Below are 23,930 nucleotides of genomic sequence, written 5' to 3' on the forward strand. Positions count from 1 at the left end.
TGCCACGTGATTAAGCACAGAGGAGATGGAAAGGTGGCAAACAGCCCCAAGCAGACAGAAGAATGAGAAACTTTGTTTTAGAAATCCCAAGGTTTGGTTTTCTTCAATAAAATGCATTTAGGAGTCACTCACCCAGCAGTTTTGGCTCTGGGGTCTCCAGCCTCCAGAAGGGCTCTGGGGTCCATCCCCAAAGTGTCAAAAATGACATTTCCAAACCCAAACACCTTGAAACCGAGGAGCGCTCCTCCCTTCCAACCTGAAAGCGATGGGGAAAGAGAAGACCACTGGGGACCCCCGGGGCTGACTCGAGCTGTTTTCTCCTCGTATTTCCCTACTGGGTGTAAATGCCACTGGTGGCAGTGCCAGTGGCACGGGGACAGGCTGAGCCCGGCCACCTCGGCTCCGTGACCCCAGGAGGGTGGCCGTGGCCCTAGGAGGGTGGCCGTGGCACTGGGCACGTGGCCATGGGACCTCAGAGGGGACAAAGCCACTAGAGGGCACAAGCAGGACAGAAACGTGTCCCCACGCAGGGCATCGCCCACCCTCACAGGGCAGCGGTCCCAGCAGCCCCCAAAGCCCCCCCATCACCCAGAGCATCCCCCAAAAGCCCACCCTGGGCTCAGGCCCTGCGCGCCCCAGGGTTGGTGTCACGACGCCCTCCGGCCCGAGGCACGCAGGACTGATGCTGATTAAATGCAACGCTGGTAATTAATTTCTCAGAGGGTGGATTAATTTCTCTGGGGTGAATGTTCTTCTTCTCCCCCCGCCTCATCCACTTCTCCCCGGGCTTTTAGCAAAACTGACAGGGAAGGAGGAGGATGGAGCATCCCCGAGGAACGCCTGCAGCCGTGCGCGGCCCGGGGCTGGTCCCAGCAGGGCAGGGTGACACGAAGGTGCTGCCCGTGGCCATGGGGTGGGTGACATCTGTGGCCGTCCCCCCACCCTAGGGCAGGTGTCCCGCAGCAGCACGTGTGTCCTCTGTGCCACGGCTCCCTCCAGGCGCTGGCGCGAGGCCGGGCTGGATGCAAATCCCGAGCGAGAAGCCCCTGCAGACAGCACTATTATGCAGGGCTCTCGATCCTTTTTGCTTAATGGGAGGCATTTTTCTGTTTCATTTCCCCTACCCTCGGAGCTGAAACCGCCTTTCTGCAGCAAAACAAGCCAAGCCAAAGAAATCCTCCTCTCCTTCCAGCTCACAGAGTCCCCTCCCTCCACGGCAGCAGCAGTGCCCAGCGCGCAGGGCTCCCTTTCCCCAGGATACATCACACTGCAGAGGGACAAATGGTCCCCAGCCCACGTTTCTCCTGCTGGCACCACGTTCTGACCTATATTTGGGTCATTTGTACTCATTCCTGGGCTTCATGCATGGCCCCCATCCCACTGCCATGGTCACCATGGGGTTTTAGTAAGACTGGGGACCCCACAGCCCCCACAAAGCCCCACAACCCTGGCCAGGCAGCAGCCCCCTGCCCCAGGGAGCCAGCACGGGGCCATCCGTGAGCAGGAGGATGGGACTCATGTGGAGGATGGCAGCGAGGGCATGTGGGGACACCCCGGGGACAATGGGGACAGGCGTACCGACGGAGCTGCGGGGTTTTGTTCTCTCCATTTATAGATCCGCGAATAGCTCCACAAGCAGAGTGTCCCCTTGGCCCCCCTCCGCCCTCCCTCCCCCAAGGGCTCTGTGCCTGCCTCGCTTGCTCGGCCTGTTTCAAGGTTGAGCTAAGTCCACCGTTCGTTATTGGGTAATTAAGCTCTTAATTAACGGGCTGGTTTCCCCTCAGAGCCCTGCCAGCATCTCTTGGCGCTCGGCTCAGACAGGGCGGGCAGGAGGCCCCGGGGCACGTCCAGGGAGCGAGGGGCAGGCAGGGATGAGACCGCGAGTGATGCTTACGTCTGCAAAACCCAAGCCTAGAAAACATCCCAATTTATAAGCCTTACATAAATAGAGACATAAATAAATCAGTATTTATACCCCTGCGAACTCAGCAGGCGACCCTGCCCTGCCTGGGGACCGAGCAGGGGAAGGAGGCAGCAGCACCGAGCTGGCCAGGACGTGGGATCAGCTCATGGATCCTGCCCCGAGCTCCTGCCCGCCTCCAAAAACACAGTGAGAGGCAGCCAGGGGCTCGAGCAGAGCCACCAGCCACTGCAGGGGCTGTCCCGCAGCGCTCCGGGCATCGCTGCCCCCGGCTGTGCAGGGCCAAGCATCCCCCTCACCCCCCAAAAATTGGGGGGCAGCAGGGCTGGGGGTGCACAGCCGGCATCCCCATCCCATGCGTGCGGAGGAGAGGTGAGGTTGGCTGAGCCGTGGGGAAGCTGACAGCGTTTCATTGAGGTTTTATCTCTGCAACTGGCAACGCGCTCCTCCAGGAGATTTAGTGGGAAGCTGCCCGCTCCCTGCCAACAAGGCTGGGTTTCTTTTTTTTTTTTCTACAGAAAGCACATTATGCATCAAAGTTGAAATTCAAATCCCTTTTCCTCCTCTCTCAGCATATATTTACGAGGTTCTGATATTCCTTGGTGCATCTTTGTTTGCAGGGGGCCCTCCGCCTGCCCTCTGCCAGCAGTGCAAGGGCTCGGGAAAAGCTCCTGGGCGCACAGAGGCAGCTGAACTTCTCCTCCTTGTCATTCTCCCCCTTGGCTCAACTGTTCCTGGGGAAGCAAGGGGCAGGCGAGCCGGCTGCAGCCCCTGCTGCCTCTGTGCTGGCTGCCTTTTGCCCGTGCACAGCCCCAGAGCTGGTGAGCCCCCCCACGGACACCCCCAGGGCTCTCCCCACCGGGGCTGCCCCTCTCCCAGGCCGCTTTGTGCTTCTTGTGCCTCCCCAAACCCTCCCAGCCCCAAAACCAGATGTGCTGTTTTTTGGTTTTGGTTGCATTCTGGATGGGGTTGGCAGAAAAAAAATACATTGTTTTTTTTCCCAGTAATACTCTGATTCGCCTATTTTGGGGTGTTTTTCAAACACAGCCACACCAAAGGGCCCCAGCCTCCCTCGATGTGTCAGGACAGGCCCCGTGCCTGCAGTCGCTGGAAAATCACGCTCCGCTTCCAAAAGGGAAAGCAAAGTGTAAATCTCTCTCCCAGACACACATTTGTTCCTCTGCAGCGAGAAAAAGTGGTGAAAGCTTTAATTTCAGAGCTGGGGGAGAGAGAGAGAGAGAGAGAGAGAGAGAGACAATAATATATCAGCAGCACCCCGATCGCCGAGGAAGAAACCATCGGGTGTGGGATTGGAGGGACGGCAGCCGCGGTGTCCCCCTCCCCTCCTGCCACCCCAAAAAGCTGCCGGTTTCCCTGCCGACCCCACGGCTCTTACCTCGCTGTCTCCAGCTGTGGCTGGGGGAAATTCGGCCGCCTCCTCACGGCGGTGGCGATGACGATTAGCTCACAAGTGTTTGCCCAGGAGCGCTGGGACCAAGGTGGGGGGAGGCGGATTGGAGGGGGAGGCAGTGATTTCTCTGCCCCCAAAAGCCGGGTTTGGCATTCAGCACGGGCCGGCCGCGGCGCTGAGCTCTCCCCCCAGAGGTTCCCTTCATAAGAGGGAGCAAATTCCACTCTCTGTCGAGGGGGAAATTTGCATTTGAAATATCCGGCCTCCAAATGTCACCCGGGCTGATCCCCTAAGCTCAAGAAATGCAGCGGAGCGGGGAGGGGGCCGGGGCTTGCTGCCATGGACCGACGGGGAGAAAGGAGAAGCCCAAGGTTAAAAGCAGCCGTGGGTGTTTGATCCGGGCCGAGGTCGGGGATGCAAGGGAGCACAGCAGTGGTCTTCCTCCTGTTCCACCCTCCGTCGGGCAGGACCCCTGGGAATGGGTATCGGAGGCTCAGCCGCCCCAGGATTAGGGATTTGGTGTTTGAGATTTTATTTACACAATAAGACTTAAGCGATTGCTGCATGAAGTGTAGGTGGATTCTCTCCGATGCCTGCAGAGGGATTAGTGCCTATAAGGCAGCGAGAATGAGCTAAAAATTGGAGAGATCAAAGTGCAGGAAGAGGAATCCCACGTTCCCAGTGATGCTGAGGGGAAGGGAGGAGGATGCCGGCGGTCAGGCCTGAGAAGGTTGGAAGTGGCAGCCCAGGAAAGCCGGGGGAGAAGCACGAAGTGATCGTCCCTCAGCCCTGCTCCGTGTCCAGAAGCACATCCAAGGCACAGGGGCGTCTCAGTGTCCCCCAAGGCCGAGGTGACCCCACAAGGAGGGGACGCTCTCCTGGCCCCGTCCCCGCAGCCCCCAGCCCGTTGCCTCCTGCGCTGAGCCTTCTCCTCCTGACCTTATTAAAGCCGCCGGGCTGCAGGAGCTGATTCGATTAAATCAGGGCACAAAGCACTGTCCCTGGCAGGCGAGCGGGATGGATGGATAAGGCATGAAGTCCCCTCGCCCCCGGCGCCTCGTTAGCTGTGCTTTACGTGCCTGCACGCCGGGCACGGCTGCGTGCCACCTCCCTGCGGCTGTGCCGAGCTCTGCCCGGGGGCTGGGGCAGCCACCAGGGGTGCCCAACACGTCTGTGGGACACAGCCCACGACCCCAGGAGAGCCCCAGGGACCTGTGAGCCCACACCAGGCTCGGGGGGTCCTGGTGGTGGCATCTGCAGGTGGCAACATCTGCAGGCGGCTCCTCCTTGCTCCTCTGTACCTGCATGGACCGAGTTTGCTTCATCACTTGGGCTCTGAGTGCTCAGGCAGAGGCAGGGGGTGCGTGCCCCCACCAGGCATCCCCAGGCCCCCCTGCCTGAGCCCCTTCCACTCTCAGGACAGAAGTTTCACCCTCATCCCCCTCCCGAAACCCGCACGCAGCCAGGCGTTCCCTCCCCGCTAATGAGTCTGCAACGCTTTGGAGAAGGACTAATTCCTTCCCTCCTTAATGCATGGGAGCTCCTTACGCTAAATCTATACAGGCACAATTAGCATTATTCATATTCCATATGCTCCGCTCCCTGGTGATGAATATTAATCTGCTCCCCGCTCCCAGGCACTGGAGATAACGGCGCTGCACTGCGCCGCGGCGGCACACACCGGAGGAGCGCTGCCGCAGGTGGAGGGAGTTTCCCTCCCGCGTCGGGAAGGGGAGGCTCTGCAGCTTTTTTGGGGGGGCTGCAGGGCTCCTGCCATGGGCAGAGTGGGGTAACGCGGGGTGTTTGCTTTGCTTGTGCTGATCCGGGACCCCCAGGGCCACCCCGGTGCCCCCAGCAGAGGTGGGAGCTGAGCGGGGAGGGGAGCCCGGTGCCCCCCGGCACAGGCATATTTTGGCAGCCTGGGGAGTTTTGGGAGGTCCTGCACAGCACCAGGAAGCCCTCGTGGGACAGCATGAGGTTATAGGATGCCCTATACCTCTGGTGGGTGCTGCCCAGGTGACCGCCCCATAGTTGGTCCCTCTGTGGGCAGGCTGGGATGCAGGTGCAGCCACCACCCCGTGCACGAAGCCCAGCTCAGCTCCACGGCACAGATCCAGCCACGCCAAACCTTCCCTCTGCCCCTAACCCAGGGCTGGCGGCACCAGGGCTCAGCCCCTTTAAATCCCTGCGCTCGCAGGACGCGCTGGGACGCCGTACGGGGAAAAAATAAGGCAAAGAAATGATTTTCTTCTCGCCGGAAAGCTTGGAGAGCTGCCCGCTCCTCGGCAGCGCCTTGCCAGCCCTCCCACGCACCGCGCGGTGAAGGACTGCAGGGGCCAGCATGGGCCAGGGGGGCCGGGGGGCTATGGGGGGGCCCGTCCATGCCGGGGGTCCCTTCTCTCCATCTGTCCCCTTCTCCGGGGCCACTCCCCATCCCTGCAGGGGCCCTGGGCAGAGACCTGCTTCTGAAGGAGCTCATTGCTCGAAAAAAGCTAAAACTCACCCCAAATCCCTGCTGGACTCCCCCACAAGGAGTTGCAAAGTGGGGCCAAAGAGATGAAGGGGCTGGGAATCGGGGGGGCCGGGAGGGAAGCCCCGAGCACCCCCCAAGGTCACTCTCCCCCTCCGCCTTCACGCCAGGATGGGTTTCTTCATTACTTACCCAAGCTGTAAATTGTCTAATTTGGAGCACACCATTTATCCCTGATGTGCACTTGAGCAGCCAGATTTTGTTTTCAGGTGTGTAATTAATTTTTTTTAATGTGATTTCTCTCCTAGGAAACCGCAAACAAACAGCTCTGGCTTTCGGGGCCGGGCTGCTGGGGTGAGCAACGGGGCAGGGCACGGGCAGGCAAGAGCAGAGGCCAAATCCTGCTGGATAACCCCAAAATCCCGGCTCTGCGGGGGCAGGATCGTCTCTGCCCCGCTGCCACCCACCAGCACCCGGCCTCCCCCGTCAGTGCCACGCTCCCCTGGCAGCAGCGAGGGGAAGCAACAACTGCTCTCCCCGCTCCGGGCTCAGTCTGCTGGGAATTACCATTTTTATTAAAATCTACCATGTCCTTGGCTGCGGGGAATGTGATTTGCTCCTGGAATGAGATTACGGAGCTTCCCGAGGAGCTGGGATCGGCCTCGGCGACTTCTGCCCTCAAGGCACATCCCTGTGGCTGGCCGCACGCGGGTGCTGGTGGCACGGAGGGGACAGGGACACCTTGTGCTGCTGCTGGCACGTGTTCCCTCACCGCCCCACCGGCAGCAGCCACCTACAGAAAAAGGTCACTGCTGCATCCCCTGGGGATGAGGATGCCAAGGGCCTGACACCTCGGGGGGGTTCTGCTCATTCCCTTCTCTGCTGTGACCCCCCTGAGAGTGGTCCCCAGGCTGAGGGCTGGGGCTGAGCACTCTGCACCCACCCCGTTTATTCCCCTTTGTGCCGGGGATCCGGCTCCCAAGGAGCTGCTTAGCATTCAGAGCAGGTGCCCGCGCTGTTTCAGGGCAAAAACTCTCGAGTTTGGCTTCGCAAACACATCGATCTTCTGCAGCCTGCCGTAAAGGGCAGCATCTCCGCACCCACCTGCCGAAAACAGCTAACAGCAGAGGGTCCCAGCGCTGTGGGGCCAGGCTCAGCTCTCCCAAACCCCAAAACACGCGGCCACCTTCTCCCCAGCACCTTCTCCCACCAGGTTTGGTGCCGTGCGACCGCGCCAAGCTCATCTTCCTGACGGGCAGGGCTGCTTTATCTGCCTTCCCTCTCCTGATAAGGGCCCGGCTGCGCGCTCGCCGGCCTGAGGAGATAACACTTAAACAGCTTCTTTTCTTACACTTCACGTGGGGATTATTACGCCTGCCTTGAGTCCCCCCTTGCTGCCAGCACGGGAAAAAATCCATCGCAGCGCATCGCCAGCGCGCAGGGCAGCACCGAGGGCTGTCCCCTCCCGCATCCAGCCGGGGAGCTGAGCACCCCCTGCACCGCCTGCACAGCACCAACGGTGCCACCAAGGTGACCTCCCCCCGCAGGAGCACGTTTCCTGCACTTTGCTCCAAAGTGTTTGCTCAGGAGTGGCTGCAGCTGCCCCGGAGCCCAGCTGCCTGCTGCGGGAAGGAGCCACGTCCCCTGCCAGGGATCGGTGTTGGCCCCACATCGCTGTCCCCACGGCCACGGGAGAGCCACCAGCCCCCCAGCGCCCGACTGCCAGGCTCCAGCGTGCAGTTTTGGAGCTGATGGTCTGGTATAGATCATGGCAAAGTGGGAGCCCCCCCAGACAGCACCTGGATGGCTTCTCCTGCTAGGAGGAATGGCAAAACCAGCAGCTCCCCTTAGCAGGGTGAAGGCTGGGGAGAAAAACGACTATTGATCGCCCTGCAAGTTCAGCAGCGAGGCTCGCATGGCCACGATCAATAGCACCGGAGAGGTGCTGGGCTCGCTGGGGGTTCTGCATCTGCCTGGGGTGTAGGGACAAAGCCCAAACCCTGGCAGCACCCAGCACAGCCCTGCAGGGTGCAGCCCCCACCGTGCAGCCCCTCCAGGCTCCCTGTGCCCATATTTCCATCCTGAGGGGGAAGAGAGCACCGATGCGCACTCGGGCATGGTAGGGTCGAGCGAGCAAAGCAGCCATCCCATGGCCACAGCTTCCCACCCTGGTGGCACAGAGACAGCCCCAGGGACCCTCTGCCAAGGGACCCGGTGGGCAGCCCACCCTCGGGAGCTCAGCCCCTGCCCCAGCTCCCCGTGGGTCCCTTCTCGTCCCCATGCACGGAGGTGGCAGCGAGGTTTCCAGCCCGCTCACCAGCCTCAAGGCCAGCTGCCCCGCCACCCGCAGGGCACCCAGCCTTGGCCCAATGGGAGGAATGGGGTGAAAAGCCGAGATTTCCATCCTGCCAGGGGAGGATGTGGGCAGGGAAGGCAGGACTACAGTTCCCAGAGTGCTCCTGGCCCTGCCTGCCGCCCGGGGAAAGGCTCAGGGACCCAGCCACCAGCTCCTCCCTGCTCCTAAATTATTCTGATTATTATTTATTTGTGGTTTTTCTGCACTTAACTGCCTGCCTCGTCCACTTAATCGGGGGATTATTGCCCTACCTGCCCATGCGCCTGAGCCCGACTCATTACTGGGGCTTATTTATTAGCAGCGAGGCAGCAGCAGCGCACCCTGCGGCTCCCTCTCCTCCGGCACAGGCAGCTGGAGGTGATGGAGGGAGGCGAGCCGGGGCCACGGCAGGGCCACCGGCAGCGTCAGGGCCACCGGCAGCGAGCACGGCCACGGTTCTAGCACGGAGGTGTCACAGCAGCCTCCTCCCGTGGCTCACGTCAGCCCAGGCCACGGGACGCGGCCGCTCTTGGCAAAGCGCAGGGGAAACAGCGAGAGCCTGGCTGAGCCTTCAAAGTGCTGGGGAAAGGTCAGAGGCACGGCGCTGTGCTTCTGCTTGCAGGGAGGGACACGAGCTCCTCGGCACGGAGGTGGCAGCTGAGTGGCGGCCACGTGGCAGGGTGACAGCAGCGGGTCACCGGAGCCCGCAGCGGGCAGGCAGAGGGGAATCGGTGTCCCCAAACCCGGGAGCAGCCGCTGCACCCCCAGTCCTTATTCTGACTGCTGCTCCCATCTGCAGGCAGAAGCATCGGGGAGGAATGTGGGACGGAGCACACGAGCCTGCCTATGGAGCACGGAGATAAATAAAACATGGGGGGAGGCAATCAGAGCTGCCCACTCGGCCGCGGGCTGCGCGGGATGCGGCAGCTGCATGGGGGGGGGACCCTCAGCCGCTCCTCCCCAGCCATCGGGCCCACGGCCCCAGCGCTGCTCGGCTGTTTGCAGCCGCGTTTTGCAGCCTCAGCACCGGGGGGGATTGATTTATTCATCAGCTGCTCCATCCCACAGCAGCCCTGCGTGCTGGGCAGCAGCGGCGCCACGAGCCGCGGGTGATGTGACGAGCGGCACGCAAGGCAGCGGGGCTGGCGGACCCCACGGGGGGCTCCTGGCTGGCCTGACACCCCCTGACACCCCCTGACACCGTGCCAAGGGGACGAGGGACACGCTGGGGAGGGAAACCGTGAGCATCGCACTGCCTCGGGGCTGTGGGGTGTTAAAGCAGCTCTGTCCTGAACCCCCTGGAAGGGGCCGGGATGGAGATGCAGGAACCCCTTTGTCAGAGGATCAGCAGCACTGAGGGACAGACCTATTGCAGGGACAAAGAGCAAAAAAGGGACAAAAAGTCCCTGTCCCCTGCCCCGCCACTTGCCCTGCTCCCCTTGCTCAGACCACTTCACCTCCCCAGCCTTGGTTTTTGGAGACCCTTTGCACACTGGGGGGAGGCACCCGGCACCCCCCTGCTCAGAGGCCCCCACGTCTCCGGGTGGCACCCACACAGCCCCACAGCCAGAGACCGGCTCCAACCCCACGGGAGGGGGAATGGCTGAGCCGGGGGGAGAGAAGTGCTGGGCCCTGCTGATGGGATGGATACTGGGGGGGGGGATTCCTGCAGGGGGGGGCGACACTCGGGAAGGATGGGCAGGAACCGGGGTGGCCAAGAACTGGGGGTACCGGGGTCGTGTCCAGGTACCGGGGGGGGGGGGTCTGCTGGGGGCACCGCAGGGAGCGGGGACGCAGGGAGGGATGCGCAGCGGGGGCGATGCTTGGGCACGGCGGGGGGGGGGACACGCACTCAGGGCCGGGTACCGCAGGGGACTCGCCACCGGCGGGGGCGCGGGGCGGGCCGGGGGCGGGCACGGAGCCGGCCCCGCCCGGGAGGCCGTGCGGCGGAGGGGGAGCCAGCAACGGGAGCCCCCCCCCGGACCGCTCCGGCTCCCGCCTCCCTTCCGGCGGCGGCTCCTTCCCTGCGCCGGGGGCGGACCGGGCGCACCGGAGCCGCACCGAGCCGAGCCGAGCCAGGTGGGTGCGGGGCCGGCACCGGGCACCGGGCACCGGCAGCCGGGGGCGGGCCCCGCCGTGCCGCAGAGCCCGGGGATGGGCGGAGGTGTGGGGATGGGGGGGGGGGGAGCGGTGGAGAACGGGGATGGGGATGGAGATGGGGATGGGGATGGGGCCGGGGACCGGCCCGCCGAGCCTCCCGGGGCCGCCGGCTTATGTAACGGGGCGGCGGCCGCGGGGCTGCGGCATGCGGGCTGCGGGGCGCGCTGCGGCTGCGGGAGGCAGCGCTCGGCGGGGTCTGTCCCCCCCCCCCAGCATCACCATCACCTCTTCCCCGGCTGCCCCCACTTCTGCAGCGCATCCCCTCCCTGCCCTCCGCCCCGCAGGTCGGGCGGGGGGGTCGGGGAAGGGGGCTGTGTGTCCGTGTGTCCCCCCCTCTCCATCATCGCACGGGGATGTGGCGCACGGGGATGTGTCCCTGCGGGCACGGAGAGGCGACACGCACCCCCTGCCACCCTCTGCTTGTCCCCCGGGGGCAGCTCCCGGTGCCCTGCCGGGCTCTCCATACACCTCCCCATCCCCGTCTCCCTCCCGGGGAGGCTCAGCCCCTCGTGGGCCACCCCTGCTGCACGGCAGCTCCGCTCCCCGGGGTGCCATCCAGCCCCTTTCCCCGCCGCAGCACCCCTCCTGTGCCCCAGCACCCCCAGGCTCCATCCCCGTCCCCCTGTCACATCCCCGGGGCTGTGGCACGCAGGGCAGGTGGCTGCAGGGACCCGGGCCTGGCAGCATGCGGTGACAGTGCCACCCGCATGGCAGGAGCGTGACCGGGTGGCTGCTGCCCCCAGGCAGGCGGCGCAGGGAGTGGGAGCAGCAAAGCAGGGCTGGTGCTTTTGCTCCGGACAGGGCTCGTGGCTCGGGGCTTCGCTGCCAGCCTACGGACACTGGAGAGAGCTCTGCCGGGGCAACCCGGCCCAGGAAAATGTCTCAAAGTCTCCCTTGGCCGTGGGCTGAGCATTTGTTTCTTCGATCGCTTCTCGCGCGCTAACATTAGTGCCGAGATGACCCCAAGCAGGCAGAGCTATTAACACCTCGCAGCGCCCGGAGGATGGTTGCGGTTCGCACCTTGGCTCATCCCCGGCTCTCCGCAGCCTCCTGCTGCCAGGCGCAGCCCGCCAGGCCCACTGCTGCTCCTCGGGAGCCGTGCGCCGAGTTCCCCATCACCATTTTAGCACCGAGTCCCAGCAGAGGTCGGGCTCACAGGAGCGTGGCCCTGCTCCAATCCCACCTCTGGGCACTCTCATACCCCAGCTGGTGGCAGCCAACGTGGCACCGGCCCCACCACGGGGACCCCGCTGTCCCCGAGGCTGTGCGGGCACGGGACTGCACCAGCTCCTCCTGCCCGCAGGCTCCTGGGCAGACCTTCCCGTTTGTTCCTCCGCTGGCATTATCCCCGAGTTTAACCGAGCCCTCTCCCTCCCCGGTGTTTACTCGCCGGGTGTATTTATAGAGAGCAATCAGGCCTGCTCAGCCCGGGTAAACAAGCTGTGCTCCTGCGGGCTGCGCTCGCCTCAGCGCTCCTGCTGCTCGTCCCACGAGCTTTCCCCTCCGCCTCTCCCGGCTCCACGGAGGCCCAGACCTCGTGCCCGACCTGGGCTCTCCGAGCTGTGCCACCCGGCCCCGGTCTCCCCATCGGTCCCCAGGAGCTGCTGTCACCCTGCCCGTGTCACCCTGCCCGTGTCACCCTACCCGTGCTGCTGCACGAACGCTCAGGATCATTTTTCATCTCAGCCCGGCAGGTAGGACCCGAGCCTGCCCCAGCCCAGAGACAGATGTGCAGGAAGCAGTGAGGTTTTTAAGGCTGAAGGTTTGGGTTTGAGGCACGCAGGGTGGCTCAGGGGCAGGGCACAACGTGACACCTGAGGTTTCTCAGCCCCCTGTGGCAGGCAGGACGGGTGCTGCTGCCCTGACGATATTTCCCCCGAGCGCAGAGGCTCTGTGCCTCCCCCCAGCACCCAGTGCCTGGCCACAAAGCTGCTGCCAGCCCCGAGCAGGTCACCAGAGCCTCTCCTGACACAGAAGAAAGGCTTTGAGGTGTGTCCCCGCATTTCCCACCCCACACTCCCACTTCTTCCCATCCCCAGCCCACCCCCGGGTGCCTCAGACACCGCGGCAGCTGGAGGAGCTGAGCCCTGCACGCGGGGTGCTGAGAGCTGCAGGTGCCAAGCAGAGGGGCTGGGGACACTCCAACAGCCTCATCTCGGGGCTCAGCTTCCCCCCGGGGGCAGACCCTCGGCTGGGTGAAAGCAGCCCCACCAGCACCCTCTGGGCACCCCTGCTCTGCTCTCCCCTTCCCCTGCCTCGCCTCTGCCTTTGGCTGAGGTCGGTGCCTGGACGGACAGGCAGACAGACAGACAGAGCTGCTGCAGTTCTCCCCGTGAGCCGCCCAGGTGAGAGGCAGCTCTGCACTCCTGGCAGGCTCTGCTGGTTGCAAAGGCAGGACATAAATAAATAAATACATCAACAAAGCAACCCCGCGCTGCTCTGGCCCAGAAAAGCAGCGCCCTGCAGGGACCCGACCGGCGCAGCCCCCCCAGGACCCTCTGCACCTCCTCGGGGCTCCACGCAGGGAGTTCCCCCTTTCTGAGCAGGCTGTGGGGTTTCAGCAAAGGCCAGCAGCTGATTTACACCCCAGGACGTGGCCGGCACAGCAGGGGCTGATCCTGTCCCGGCTCAGCTCCTCTCCCAGGTGCTGAGCTGCCTGAAAACCCGGCCGCCCCCAGCCCCCAGCCCCCTGCAGCCCGTCCTACCCCGCTCCGAACCTTCCCACATCCCGCAGGAGGCAGCGCCTGTCCCCAGCAAAGGTCACCTTCACGCTGCCGCTGAGCCCTTTCCAGGCTGAGCTCTCGGCGCCGCGTTTCCCGGGGAAGCAGCCGCATTTCGGGGGTCTCCACGGGGGTCCCAGCAGGGTGCAGGGGCTGGCTGCCTACCCGGTGCCCGGTCCCCAAACCCAACGCTGCGCCTGGGGGCTCGGGGTGTCCCCTACCCCTGGGGCTGGGACCCACTTCCCTGCTCCCCAGTGCAGGAGAGCATTTAATCTCTTTTTAAATAAAAGGCAGGCGTTGTCCCCAGCAGCCCCCCGTCCCCCGGTGTCACCATCTGAGTGCGTTTTCCCCTGGCTCCCCTGGGCGTTCATATACAACTCGCCCTGGAAATTCCCCGGGGCACAGGAAAGGAGCTGGCCCTGCGTTAGGATAAATACCTGACTTCCCCAGGAACCTGCTCCCTAAATCACGCAGCCCACGCTGTGCCCACCAGGCACCGGGGTGGCACCAGCTGCTCCATGGGGACAGGGCACGGTGCCACCCCGACACACTGCCAGCAGCAGGGTGCCCGGGTGTCTGCACGGCCCCGTCCCACGCAGCATCCCCTGGGAGCATCCCCTGAGCCTCCCCGGCCTGCCAGGGGCATCTCAAGGGCATTCGGGGTAGGGAGAAGGAAAAATCCCAGGCAGAAGCTTCCCGAAGTTCAGCCCAAGTTGGGAGCCCGAGGAGGGAAAGGCGTCCCCAGCCTGCAGCCTTTGTTAAGGGCTTTGGTTTGCCTGCTTGTTTTAACTGGCCGTTACCTTCTCCAAAGCAGAAATTCATCATCTGGAAGCCGAGGAATGCGGAGTTAATGCGAAATTTTAAAACCCTCAAAGAGCGAGAGAGCCCGCTAAATAATTCATGCAGGCAGCCAAACTGCCGGGTGCCTGCGGAGAGAGCGGAGCCCTCGGCCAGGAGCCCTCGGCCAGCAGCGGTGCTGGTGTCCTGGGTCCGAGAGGGGCAAAACCCCCAAGGGGCTGCCACCTCCTGGCAGTGTCGCTCCCATCCTCAGAGCTCAGGGTGTGAGGGGTTGGGGGGGTCCAAAAAACAGGCAGTGGGCTGCGCTCTCCATCACCCGTGGATGAAGACAGCAGCTCCATCCTCCTCCTCCTCCTCTGGGGGATGAAGGAACCCACCGCCAGCCCTCATACTCATGCCCCAGCTGGCTCAGTGGCCACACTCACTTGGTCCCGTGCTCTGTGGGGTGCCCCCTCCAGCACTGATCCTCCTGCTGCCGCTGTCTCCCGCAGGCCCCGCTCTCCCTGCGATGCCCACCCGCCCCCGCGAGGCCCCCTCCGTGCTGCGTTAGGTGCTGAAGCCCGCGGACGCCCGGCGCTGCACACACCAAGGTAGGCAGCGCGGCCCCGCTGGGGGCTCAGCACCGCGGGCATCCTCACGAGACCCCCCCGGGGGGGGCAGCAGCTCTGGGGTGGACACGGGGCACAGTCCTGCCTTGGGACCCCGGCAGGTGATGGTGGTTGTGGAGGTGGTGTGGGGAACGGGGATCTTTTTTCCCTTTTTTTTTTTTCTCTCTTTTTTTTTTCCCTCTGAAAGCCCCCAGATGGGCAAGGTAGGAGCCAAACCCCGCTGGAAGCAGCCAAGAATGATTTTCTGGCCAGAGCCCCAGCAGCTCTTGGAGCGGCGCCGTGCCCAGCCAGCGTCACACCGCAGCGGAAACCCCGAGCGCAGGCGGGCTGGGGGCGGCTTCGTTTTCTCCCCCTCCCCAAGCTGCCCCCCAGCACGGGGGTCTCACCCTCCCCATGCCCTGATCCAGGCTCATCCCACTCCCACCAAGCTGCAGCTTGGCTGGAGCCCTGACACCCAGATGTCCCCCCCCCGCCACCGCTGAGCCCCCCACTGTGCCACCATCTGCTGCCAGCGGAGGACGGGGTGTCCCCAGCGCTGTGACCCTTCCTCGGTGGCTCTCAGCTCCCAAACTTGCCCTCTGTGGGGCCGCCCCCCAAGGAGGACGGTGCTCACCCTCCTTTGTGGGTTCTCCCATCCCAGCACAGAGCCTGGGAGAGGGGCTTGGGGGGGGTCCAGGCATCTGCTCCCCACCCTGCCTCAGCCACCTCCACCATCCCTGTGCCCTGGATGTCCCCTGCCAGGGCAAAGGGATGGAAATGGGGACGTGCACAGGCTGGCTCCTTCCTCAAAGGTGATCGCTGGGGTTGCTGGGGTAGGGAGTGCTGGGGAGGCACCGTGGGGGCTTGGGGGGGGCTTTTGTTGGCTGCTCGCGTGGTGCCGGGTGCGCTGCACCCGGCTCTGCTCCGCGCCGGCCCCTGCAGAGCTGTGCGGGTGTGCGTGCCTGCCATAAATATTGATGGGGTGGACTCGGTGCGAGGGTGCCTTTCCGTACGGCGTTTGGGATGTAAACGCGCTGGGTACCTGCTGCCTGGGCTGGGGAAAGCTGCGTGAAAGCACCCAGGCCGAAGGCACAGGGGCTTTATAGAGGGAATTCATCCTGCTGGAGGTGGGAAGCGGCTGGGGGAATAACCCTGGGGGTCACAAAGGCACTGGGCGAACGCACAGCAAGCCCCAAACCTTCCGCCAGGGACTGCAGAGAGCGGCCGCTGCTCCCCCAGCCCTGCTTCCCGCGCAGCCCAGGCAGGATAAACAGCGAGGGGCTGCAGTGCCTCTGCTTAATAATGCACGGCACAGAGGCACCGGCCGCACGCTGCTCCCGGCAGCCACGGGGACCAGGAGCTGTCACTGCAGCGTGCGGCCCAGAGGGTCGATCCAGCAGCCCCGGTGCTCACAGGGTGGCCGCAGCGGGGTCGTGTGCCCTGTGGTGCTGGAAGAGCCGTGGGGACGTGGCCACCTCGGGGCTCTGTGGGGCTGCCAGCTGTGGGGAGGGCTGGGCGAGCTGAGCTCCCCACCGCAGGGCGCAGAGCAGGCTCTTGGCTGTGGCTGTGGAAATTCAGCCCCGTGCGCATTGTGGGGGCTGCCTTTTGGGCTGCAGTGGGAGCACTTCTCCCCCTCTCCAGCACCTTCTTGTGTTTTTTGTTTTGTTTTGTTTTGTTTTTCCCCAGCTGTGCTGGGAAAGGCTGGAGGCAGCGGGCTCGGTCCCCTCCTTGCCCCCCAGCTCCTTCGTGTGCAGCCACCCCAGCTGGCACGAGCAGGCACACAGGCAGCCCTGCAGGCACAGCGTACACACAGCTCCTGCCAAAACCCGGGGGGGCACACGTGGCCCTAATTGTGTGCGGTGCCACCACCCGGCCCCGCCACCCATCTGCCACGGCACGGAGCCGCCAGCACCCAAACTGCTGCCACGGACGGGCTGGGGGCACCCCGTGCACCCCCACCCCACGGGCAGGCAGGAGCCCAACGCTCGGGGCCAGCCCAGCGGCGAGAGCACTGCGGAGGGGTTGTGGTAGGGGCTGTGGTGCTGGTGCTGGTGGGGCCGTGCTGGTGGTGCAGGGAGCAGGGAAAGCTGCGGTGCTGGCCCCGAGCGTGGCGGTGAGCCCGGGTCCCCCCTCACACATGCACGGTGTCACCGCGGGAAGGACAGCGGGTGGCAGGGGCTGTCCCTGCCCTCTGCATGCCCTGACCTTGCTCAGGAAGGTCGGCTCTGAGCTGATTCTGCAGGACTTGGGTGGCTGCTCCCATCCCTGTCCCTGTCCCTGTCCCTGTCCCTGTCCCTGTCCCTATCCCTGTCCCCATCCCTGTTCCCATCCCTGTCCCCGTCACTGCCCGGTGCCAGCCCCAAGGGGGCCAGGGCTGCTCTTCAGAGCTGCAGCTGCTGCCTGTTTTGTGCTGCCTCTTCCCCTTCTCCCCGCTGCTGTTTTTGTTTTGTTTAAGAGGCCGGGTTACGAATTTTAAACAGGCTCCTGAAAAACCCAATTACCTCCAGAAGACAACCTGATAAAAGCTGCCTAAGTGGCACTGTGGAAATCGCCTTGTGCAGCAGCCGAGGGAAAACCGACGTAACAAAGCCTCTGGAAATGGAGTTAACCACTTTTAATCCCTTGGTGCGATGAGGAGGGCCAACAATTATTTTCTGCAGAGATGGGGGGGGGGGGGCGGATAAATAAAATAACTGCCCTGTGCTGCCGAGGGGTTGCAGCAGGCCGGGTTGGTGGCGGTGCAGCAGGATGGGTGCAGGCATTCAGGCACCTCGGCTGTGCCCAGGAGCCCTGCAAGAGCCCGCGGATGCTGTGACCTTGCAGGGTCCCCGTGCATCTGCAGGGCCTGGGGACGATGCTGGGGCATTGCTGACCCCATATGGTGGCTGATGCAGCAGCAGCCAGCCCCGTGCCCGTTCCCCAGCAGCACAGGAGAGCGGTGAGGCGCAGGACTTGGCAGCACCGGGAGCTTCCTCCTCCATCTGGCCATGGCGCTGCTCCCCCTTCCCTCCCCGACCCTTCCCTTCCTGCTCCCCCCAACCAGCACCAAAAACCCACCAGGCAGCTCGCCCAGCACAACGCCGGGAACCAACTGCACCCAAGGGTCTCCCCAAACCCACCAGCAGCTCCCAGTGCCACCAGCATCCTGCAACCATCTCCGCGGGGCAGAGCTGGGTGCCTGCTGGCTGCGGGTGCGCTGCTGGCAGCTGGAGCGCCGGGGCGGTTGGCCACGGCTGCCGGGAGCCTCGTGCTGCTTCGCCCACCTCCCCCTGCCATCAACACCCTGCCTGGGGTCCCACGCTCGGGGACAGCTCCCCGGGCAGCCCATGCACCACCGAGCCCCGCTGCATGAAGGATTGGCCCCGCTGGTGTGGCCAGAGCTCCTACTGGGACCAGTATTTGGGCACGCTGGGAGCTACTGGGGGAGGATGCGCTTAATGAGCCGAGGCGTCTCCAAAGATTGAAAGACTCCAGGACCCATCCCAGGAACAAAAGGAGGCGTTTGTCAGGCGCTGAGAGACGGGCTCGTTAATTCCTCCTGGCTGTCACACTTATCTGTAATGAATTTGTGCTCCGCTGTATTATTTTTAATACAATAGGAGCGGTGCCGCCCGCCCACCGCCCGGCTGCCGGGAGTGCTGACGTCAGCGCCCGGAGCGGGGCTGCTGCGGGACGGACGGATGGGTGGACGGACGGACAGACGGACAGGCCAAATGTGAGCCTGTCCCACCGCCCCCATGCCCATCCCGCAGCGGGTGCCAGGGCAGGAGGAATTTTTGCATGGAGGTGGAAAATTGAGTTGTTGGTCGGGGTGGGAGGAGGCGGAGGGCTTGGGGCTGGTGGAGGAGCGTGCTGGGCTTGGGGGAGTGTTTTGGGGTGCAGGGAGCAGGGGGGGAGCAGGAGGAACGTGTCCTCTCTGCGTTATCCCCGTGCTGAGAGCCGTCTGCCCCCGCAGCCACGCGTCGTGGTGCTGCGTGCGCCCGCGTGGCTCCGTCGGTGCCGCGTGCCCCACGGAGGTGCGGGGCTGTGGGATGTAGCTGCGAGCATCCCCGCAGGGCTGCGGCTCCGGGGCCTCGCCAGCAACCACCAGATAGCCCCAAAGCTGCGCTCGGAGCTCTGCTAATCTGATTTGCAAAGAGCTCGCCTGGTCTCTACCCGCACACGGCTGGATTCATTCGCAGGCGCCGGTGGGGCACGGGGTGCGCACCCAGCCCAGCGCCTCCGCACCCCGAGCTCCACTGCAGCCACGTGGGTGTTGGGGCTGCGAGGCCACCACATGTCCCCAGCACCTCGTGTCCGGGCACCCCTTGCCTGCCGTGGTCTCCCCCTGGGTGTCAGCGCCAAAAATTCCGAGCTGGGGGCTCCGCGTGGCTGCGGTGATTTATCGGGGACTTTAACAGCTCCCGCAGCCGCCCTGCGCCTCTGCAATTAATCACGGCTGCTCCTGGAGAGCCACGGAGTTACCGAGGCCTGGCTGGGGGCTCGTGGGGGCTCGTGGGGGGCTCTGATCCCCTGGGACCAAGGGGTCCCGGGGACAAGCGTGGGCTGGGGGTCAGGGGGACGGATCAGGGTGGGGGGCACAAGCATGGGTTGGGGGTCAGGGTGATGAATTGTGGTCAGGGCGATTAATTAGGGTCAGGGCGATGAATTAGGGTCAGGGTGACAAATTGGTGCCGCTCGGGGTGTCCGGGGGGGGGTCAGCTCCCCGCCACCGCCTCGCTCGGGCCGTTCATTGCGGCGGAGGTGAATCATTGAATCATTGCAGCGGGGGGGGGGGAGCAGCGGGGCGGCGCTGCCCGGTCCCAGCAACATTCCCCGGGGGGGTCCCGGTGTGTGTGTGTTTAGGGGGGGGGTCCCGGCCCCCTCCCGTGCCACCCCCTACGCGCACACCCGCACTGCCCGGTGCCGGCGGGGAGCGGAGCGGAGCTGGGGGTGGCTCCCGGTGTTCAGGGGGGGGGGGGATCCAGGCGTGTCCGGGGAGTGGGGGGGGGGGGCGGGATCGGGGCGGGGCGGGGCGGGGCGGCGGCAGCCGAGAGCCGCGGCGGAGCCGGTGAGTGCTGAACGGTGCTGAACGGACAGCGCCGCCGCTGCGGCACCGGGCGGCACCGGGAGGGCCCCGCGCCGCAGCCCCCGGGGAGGGGAAGGGTTGGGGAGGGGGAGGGCACGCCCCCGAGGGTCCCCGCGCCACCGCTGCCATCCCCTCGCCGTAGCCCCGTCCCGCGTCCGTCGCGTCCCCCCGCCGTGTCACCCCCCCCACACCTCCTCCCGGTGGTGCCTGCATGCCCGGTGTGCCCTCCCGTGGGGGCTGGCCCCGTGTCCCTGCTTGTGACTCCCCCCTTTCGGGTGTCCCCCTCCCCCCTGCGGTGTCCGTGCACCCCGCTCCGTGGTCCCGCTGTCCCGGGCACCCCCAGTTTCCTTCCCCCCCCCCCCTGTCCTCGCCGTCCGGTATCACCGTGTCTCCGGTGTCCCCTGAGCCCCCCCGCGGCTGGCACCGCCACGGAGCCCTGGGTGGAACAGACCCCCCCGTCCCCATCCCTATCCCCATCCCTGTCCCCATCCCAGTGCTGTGGGGTTCCCCAGTGCAGGGACCAACAAACTTCCCCAGTACCAGTTAGTGGGGGCCCCCCCGCTGCCTGCTGCAGGGTCCTGAACGAGGGGGGGAATCCACGAGGCTGCGGTACCACGGGGTGCACACACACACCACCAACTGCACGCATGGTGCCAGCACTGCCTGCACCCCAGGGCACACGGGGGGGGCACACACACGCATGCCCAGCCCCCCCCCACACCCCCCACTCACCCCCCTGCGAGCAGCCTGCAACACCCCCACACGCGCAGCTCGCTCTGCAAAGCGCCGTGCACGCATCCCCCCAAGCCACCCGCACGCCCCCGGCCCCGCACACACACACACGCACGCCCAAACCCGGCCCGCAGCCCCCCCCCCAGCATGCAAACACGCTCAGCAGCACGGCGGCGCGCAGCCTGCGAGCCCGTGCGCGCACACACCCGCCGCCCGCCTGCCCCTACCCGCACAGCTTGCAAAGCCCCAAAGTCGCGCACGGAGCTTGCAAACAGGCTGCACACCCCCACGCCGTGTGGGCACGCGCAGCCTCCGGCCCCCCCCAAATTTGTACACACACAGAGCGTGTGCCCGGTGTGTAAACACGGCCCGCGAACACCCCTCCTGAGCAAACACGCGGTCAGCGCTGCAATGTGCCCAGGGCGCACTGACGGCGTGCCACGCGCCTGCAAACCCCAAAAAGTCACAACCTGCCGGTAGCTGTGGCTCCTTCCCTCCGCAGAGCACAGGCATTGCAGCACCGGGGCGCGTTGTCCTCCCCAGGCTGGCTTTGTCCCCACCGTGCACAGGGACACAGTGGTGGCACGGTGGTGGCACGGTGGGTTGCGGTGCTCCCAGTTCCGTGCCACCCACTGAGTGCAGTGCCACGGTGGAAGCCCCTCTGGAGCTGAGTCCTCAGGGGTGCACCCTGCAGCCCAAGGGTCTAGCACGGTGCTGGGGCAGCGGGGACCCCATGCTCGGTGTCCCCAACGCTGTCCCTCTCTCCCTGCCCAGGTGGCCCTGGTCGGCGAGCACGGACGGCAGTGGATGAGCGCTGGGCACCGGCCTAGCCACACGCACACACCGGCACCATGGACTTCGTCATGAAGCAAGCGCTGGGCGGTGAGTGGGGGCGATGCCGTGGGGTGACAGCACGCTCAGCACCCCTGGGAACGCGGTGCAGGCAGTCAGGGAGGGCCACTGCAGGGGATCCAGCAGCCGCTGGAGTCCTCCGGGGTTCCCGGCGCCGGCAGTGCCTGGCGGGGGATTCCCAGCTCTCCTGCCGCGAGGTGGGATTCCCCAGCGGGTCCCCTGGGTGCCAGCGCCGGAGGAGCTGCAGGCGTCTCCCCGGGCTGATGCTCAACTAGGGCAGCGCAGGCAGCCTGCGGCGCTCCCGTCCCCGCAGCCTCCAGAGCCCATCTGCAGCCGGCTCCGGTGGCACTGGGGACGAGGGGACCCCGGGTTGTCCTTGCAGGCTGGCTCCATGCCCTGCGTGGCTCTGGTAGCCAGCCTTGGGGTCTTGTACTGCACAGCTGAGGGTCTCGTCCCGCACAGGGGCCACCAAGGACATGGGGAAGATGCTGGGGGGCGAGGAGGAGAAGGACCCCGACGCGCAGAAGAAGGAGGAGGAGAGGCAGGAAGCGCTGCGCCAGCAGGAGGAGGAGCGGAAAGCCAAGCACGCCCGCATGGAGGCCGAGCGGGAGAAAGTCCGGCAGCAGATCCGCGACAAGGTGGGCGCACGGCTCCCTGCCCCACGGCTCCCTGCCCCAGGGGCTGGGACCGCTGGGCAGCGAGGGGCAGGGGGCGCAGGGCGGGCAGTGCCCCCTCCCCGCCACCCCGCTCAGGGCCCGTGTCCCCGCAGTACGGGCTGAAGAAGAAGGAGGAGAAGGAGGCGGAGGAGAAAGCGGCGCTGGAGCAGCCGTGTGAGGGCAGCCTGACGCGCCCCAAGAAAGCCATCCCGGCGGGCTGCGGGGACGAGGAAGAGGAGGAGGAGGAGAGCATCCTGGACACCGTGCTCAAGTACCTGCCCGGCCCGCTGCAGGATATGTTCAAGAAGTAACGGCACCGCCAACCCTGCCATGGGGTGCTGGGGCACAGGCGCCCTCCTCCTCCTCCCTCCGACTCCTCCATCAGTTCCCTTGGCCCCGGGGGGGTCCCCGCACCCCCTCCCCGCCTCCCTCCACCCCGTCCTCCCCCCGACCACCCGCCCCGTCCCGTCCAGGCAGGGCCCCCCCCGACCACGTTGTGCCAAAGGGGAGCTTCCCTGGCCGGACAGGGCGACCCGGGACCAAATGCACTGATGTGACCTCGCGGCAGGCTGGGGGCACCTCAGGCCCCACCGGACCCCGGGGCGGCTCCCCGTGCCCCCGGCCCTGCCCCTCTGCCCCCCACCACCCTCCCACCCACCCGGGGGGGGCCCGGGCAGGCCTCCGTGTGCCCGCCCTCGCCCCCAGCACTGCCACCCTGCCCTGCCCCACCCTGGGCCATGCCCAAAGCACAAAGCCAGGCGCCCTGCCCGCAGCTCCCCCATCCCCGCTCCCTGCTGGGGTCCCCCGGGGCTACCCGGTGCACCCCAGCATCGGGTTGGGGGGGGGGGTTGGAGGGGACCCCCCCCACCTCCCTCCCCTTCTCCCCGCATCTCTGGCCCCATAGTTAAAGCCATATCAGTTAGACTGCAATACTTCAGCACCGGGAGGAGCGGGCGCCGCGCTCCGCCAACCGTGTACAAAGGCGCGTGCGGGGCAGGGACCCCCCCTGCCCCGTCCCCCCCGCCCCGTCCCATCCCCGCCGTCCCCCCCCCACCGCTCGCTCGTCCGTGTCTCCGCCCCGCTGCCCCCTCACCCCCTTCCCCTTTTACCCCCCCGTTCTCGCATCGGTGTCCGTGTGCCAGGGTGCGCCCCCGTTGCTCCGTGCGTCCTCGTGTCCACTGCTCACGCCTCCACCACCCCCCTCCCAAAGCCCCCCGCTGTCCCCGGGGGGCTGCCCGCGGCGCTGAGCCAAGAGCCCCCGTGCCCACGGGCTGCAATAAACCCAGCGCGGGGCTGGGGGCTGCCCCCCCCCTCCCCGGCGCTGGCCACACACGGGTCCCCCCCGGGGCCTGGGAAGGGACCCCGGGCGAGGCAGCCCGGGCACGTCCCAGGTGCCACCGCTCGCGCCCCGATGGGGGGGACGGGGGGCACACCGCCGCCCCGGCCTGTCCCTTGCTGTGCTGCCACCCCCTTGACCCCCCCGTGCTTCCTCTGCCACAGCCCCCAGCCGCTCGCCCCGGCCCTTTTAGGGAGGCGGAGGGCGGCTCAGGGCGCCGCAGTCATGCTGTGACCATCCTGCTCGAACTAGTCTTTGACAAACGAATAAAATAAAGGGATTTGTACATTGCTCCGGCCTTCGCTCGGCTCTCACTGCCCCACACCGACATCTCCCATCCCTCCGTGCCCCCGTTAGGGCTGAAAGCTGGCCGCTCGTCACACTACGGGATGCCACAGGGCTCGTCCTCACCCCATGGGGCACCCAAAAGCACCCAGGCTGGGCCACAGGGAAAGGGGAAGGCCTCCCTGGCTCCCATTCCCCAGTGCCTTCCCTGAAAACACCCTGTGTGGGGCTGGGGACAAGGGAAAAGGCTTTGGGGCCCATCCTACAAACCCACGGGTACAGCAGGGGGGCTCCTGCCCTTCCCCTGGGCTCTGGGACTCCCCCCACAGAATATGTGGGGGCACCCACAGGGTACGAGGGCTCTTTTTGCTCTCCTGCTGTTGAGGTTGGGGACACCCCAAGTCCAGTTCCCCAAAAACAGGAGGCCCTGGGCAGCGGGGTGCCTCGTGCCCCCCCCCAGCCAGGCAGGGCCCCCAGCCCTGCAGGGCTCTGCTCGCAGCCAGCCTCAGCCTCGACCGATTTGCCATCGTTTAAGAGCAAAGAGCTCGGCTGTTACCCAGGCGGCATCAGCGGAGCAGTCACCTGGAAAAGCCTCTGTC

The 23,930-nt window shown here is 65.6% G+C and overlaps 1 protein-coding gene across 2 annotated transcripts; it reads left to right on the forward strand.

The window, feature by feature from the left end:
• Positions 1-10,066: 10,066 nt before the first annotated feature.
• Positions 10,067-23,337, forward strand: CPLX2 (complexin 2). Of its 2 annotated transcripts, XM_068698280.1 has the most exons (5): positions 10,067-10,216; positions 14,307-14,405; positions 20,977-21,084; positions 21,517-21,692; positions 21,824-23,337. In XM_068698280.1, exons 3-5 carry the CDS (start codon positions 21,054-21,056, stop codon positions 22,019-22,021), a joined length of 405 nt encoding a protein of 134 aa, XP_068554381.1. In that variant the 5' UTR covers positions 10,067-10,216; positions 14,307-14,405; positions 20,977-21,053; the 3' UTR covers positions 22,022-23,337. The 2 variants fall into 2 exon arrangements, with proteins under 2 accessions (XP_068554381.1, XP_068554382.1); XM_068698281.1 differs by lacking the exons at positions 10,067-10,216; positions 14,307-14,405 and adding an exon at positions 19,429-19,452.
• Positions 23,338-23,930: the final 593 nt, after the last annotated feature.

This window comes from Anas acuta, chromosome 14 (assembly GCF_963932015.1).
Source record: "Anas acuta chromosome 14, bAnaAcu1.1, whole genome shotgun sequence".
NCBI classification, from domain to species: Eukaryota; Metazoa; Chordata; class Aves; order Anseriformes; family Anatidae; genus Anas; species Anas acuta.

Excerpts from the sequence above, each read along its gene's own strand:
- CPLX2 (XM_068698280.1), top strand. The coding sequence starts at position 21,054 with ATGGACTTCGTCATGAAGCAAGCGCTGGGCG. Across the intron at positions 21,085-21,516 it reads CATGAAGCAAGCGCTGGGCG|GGGCCACCAAGGACATGGGG; the intron begins GTGAGTGGGGGC and ends CGTCCCGCACAG. Across the intron at positions 21,693-21,823 it reads GGCAGCAGATCCGCGACAAG|TACGGGCTGAAGAAGAAGGA; the intron begins GTGGGCGCACGG and ends GTGTCCCCGCAG.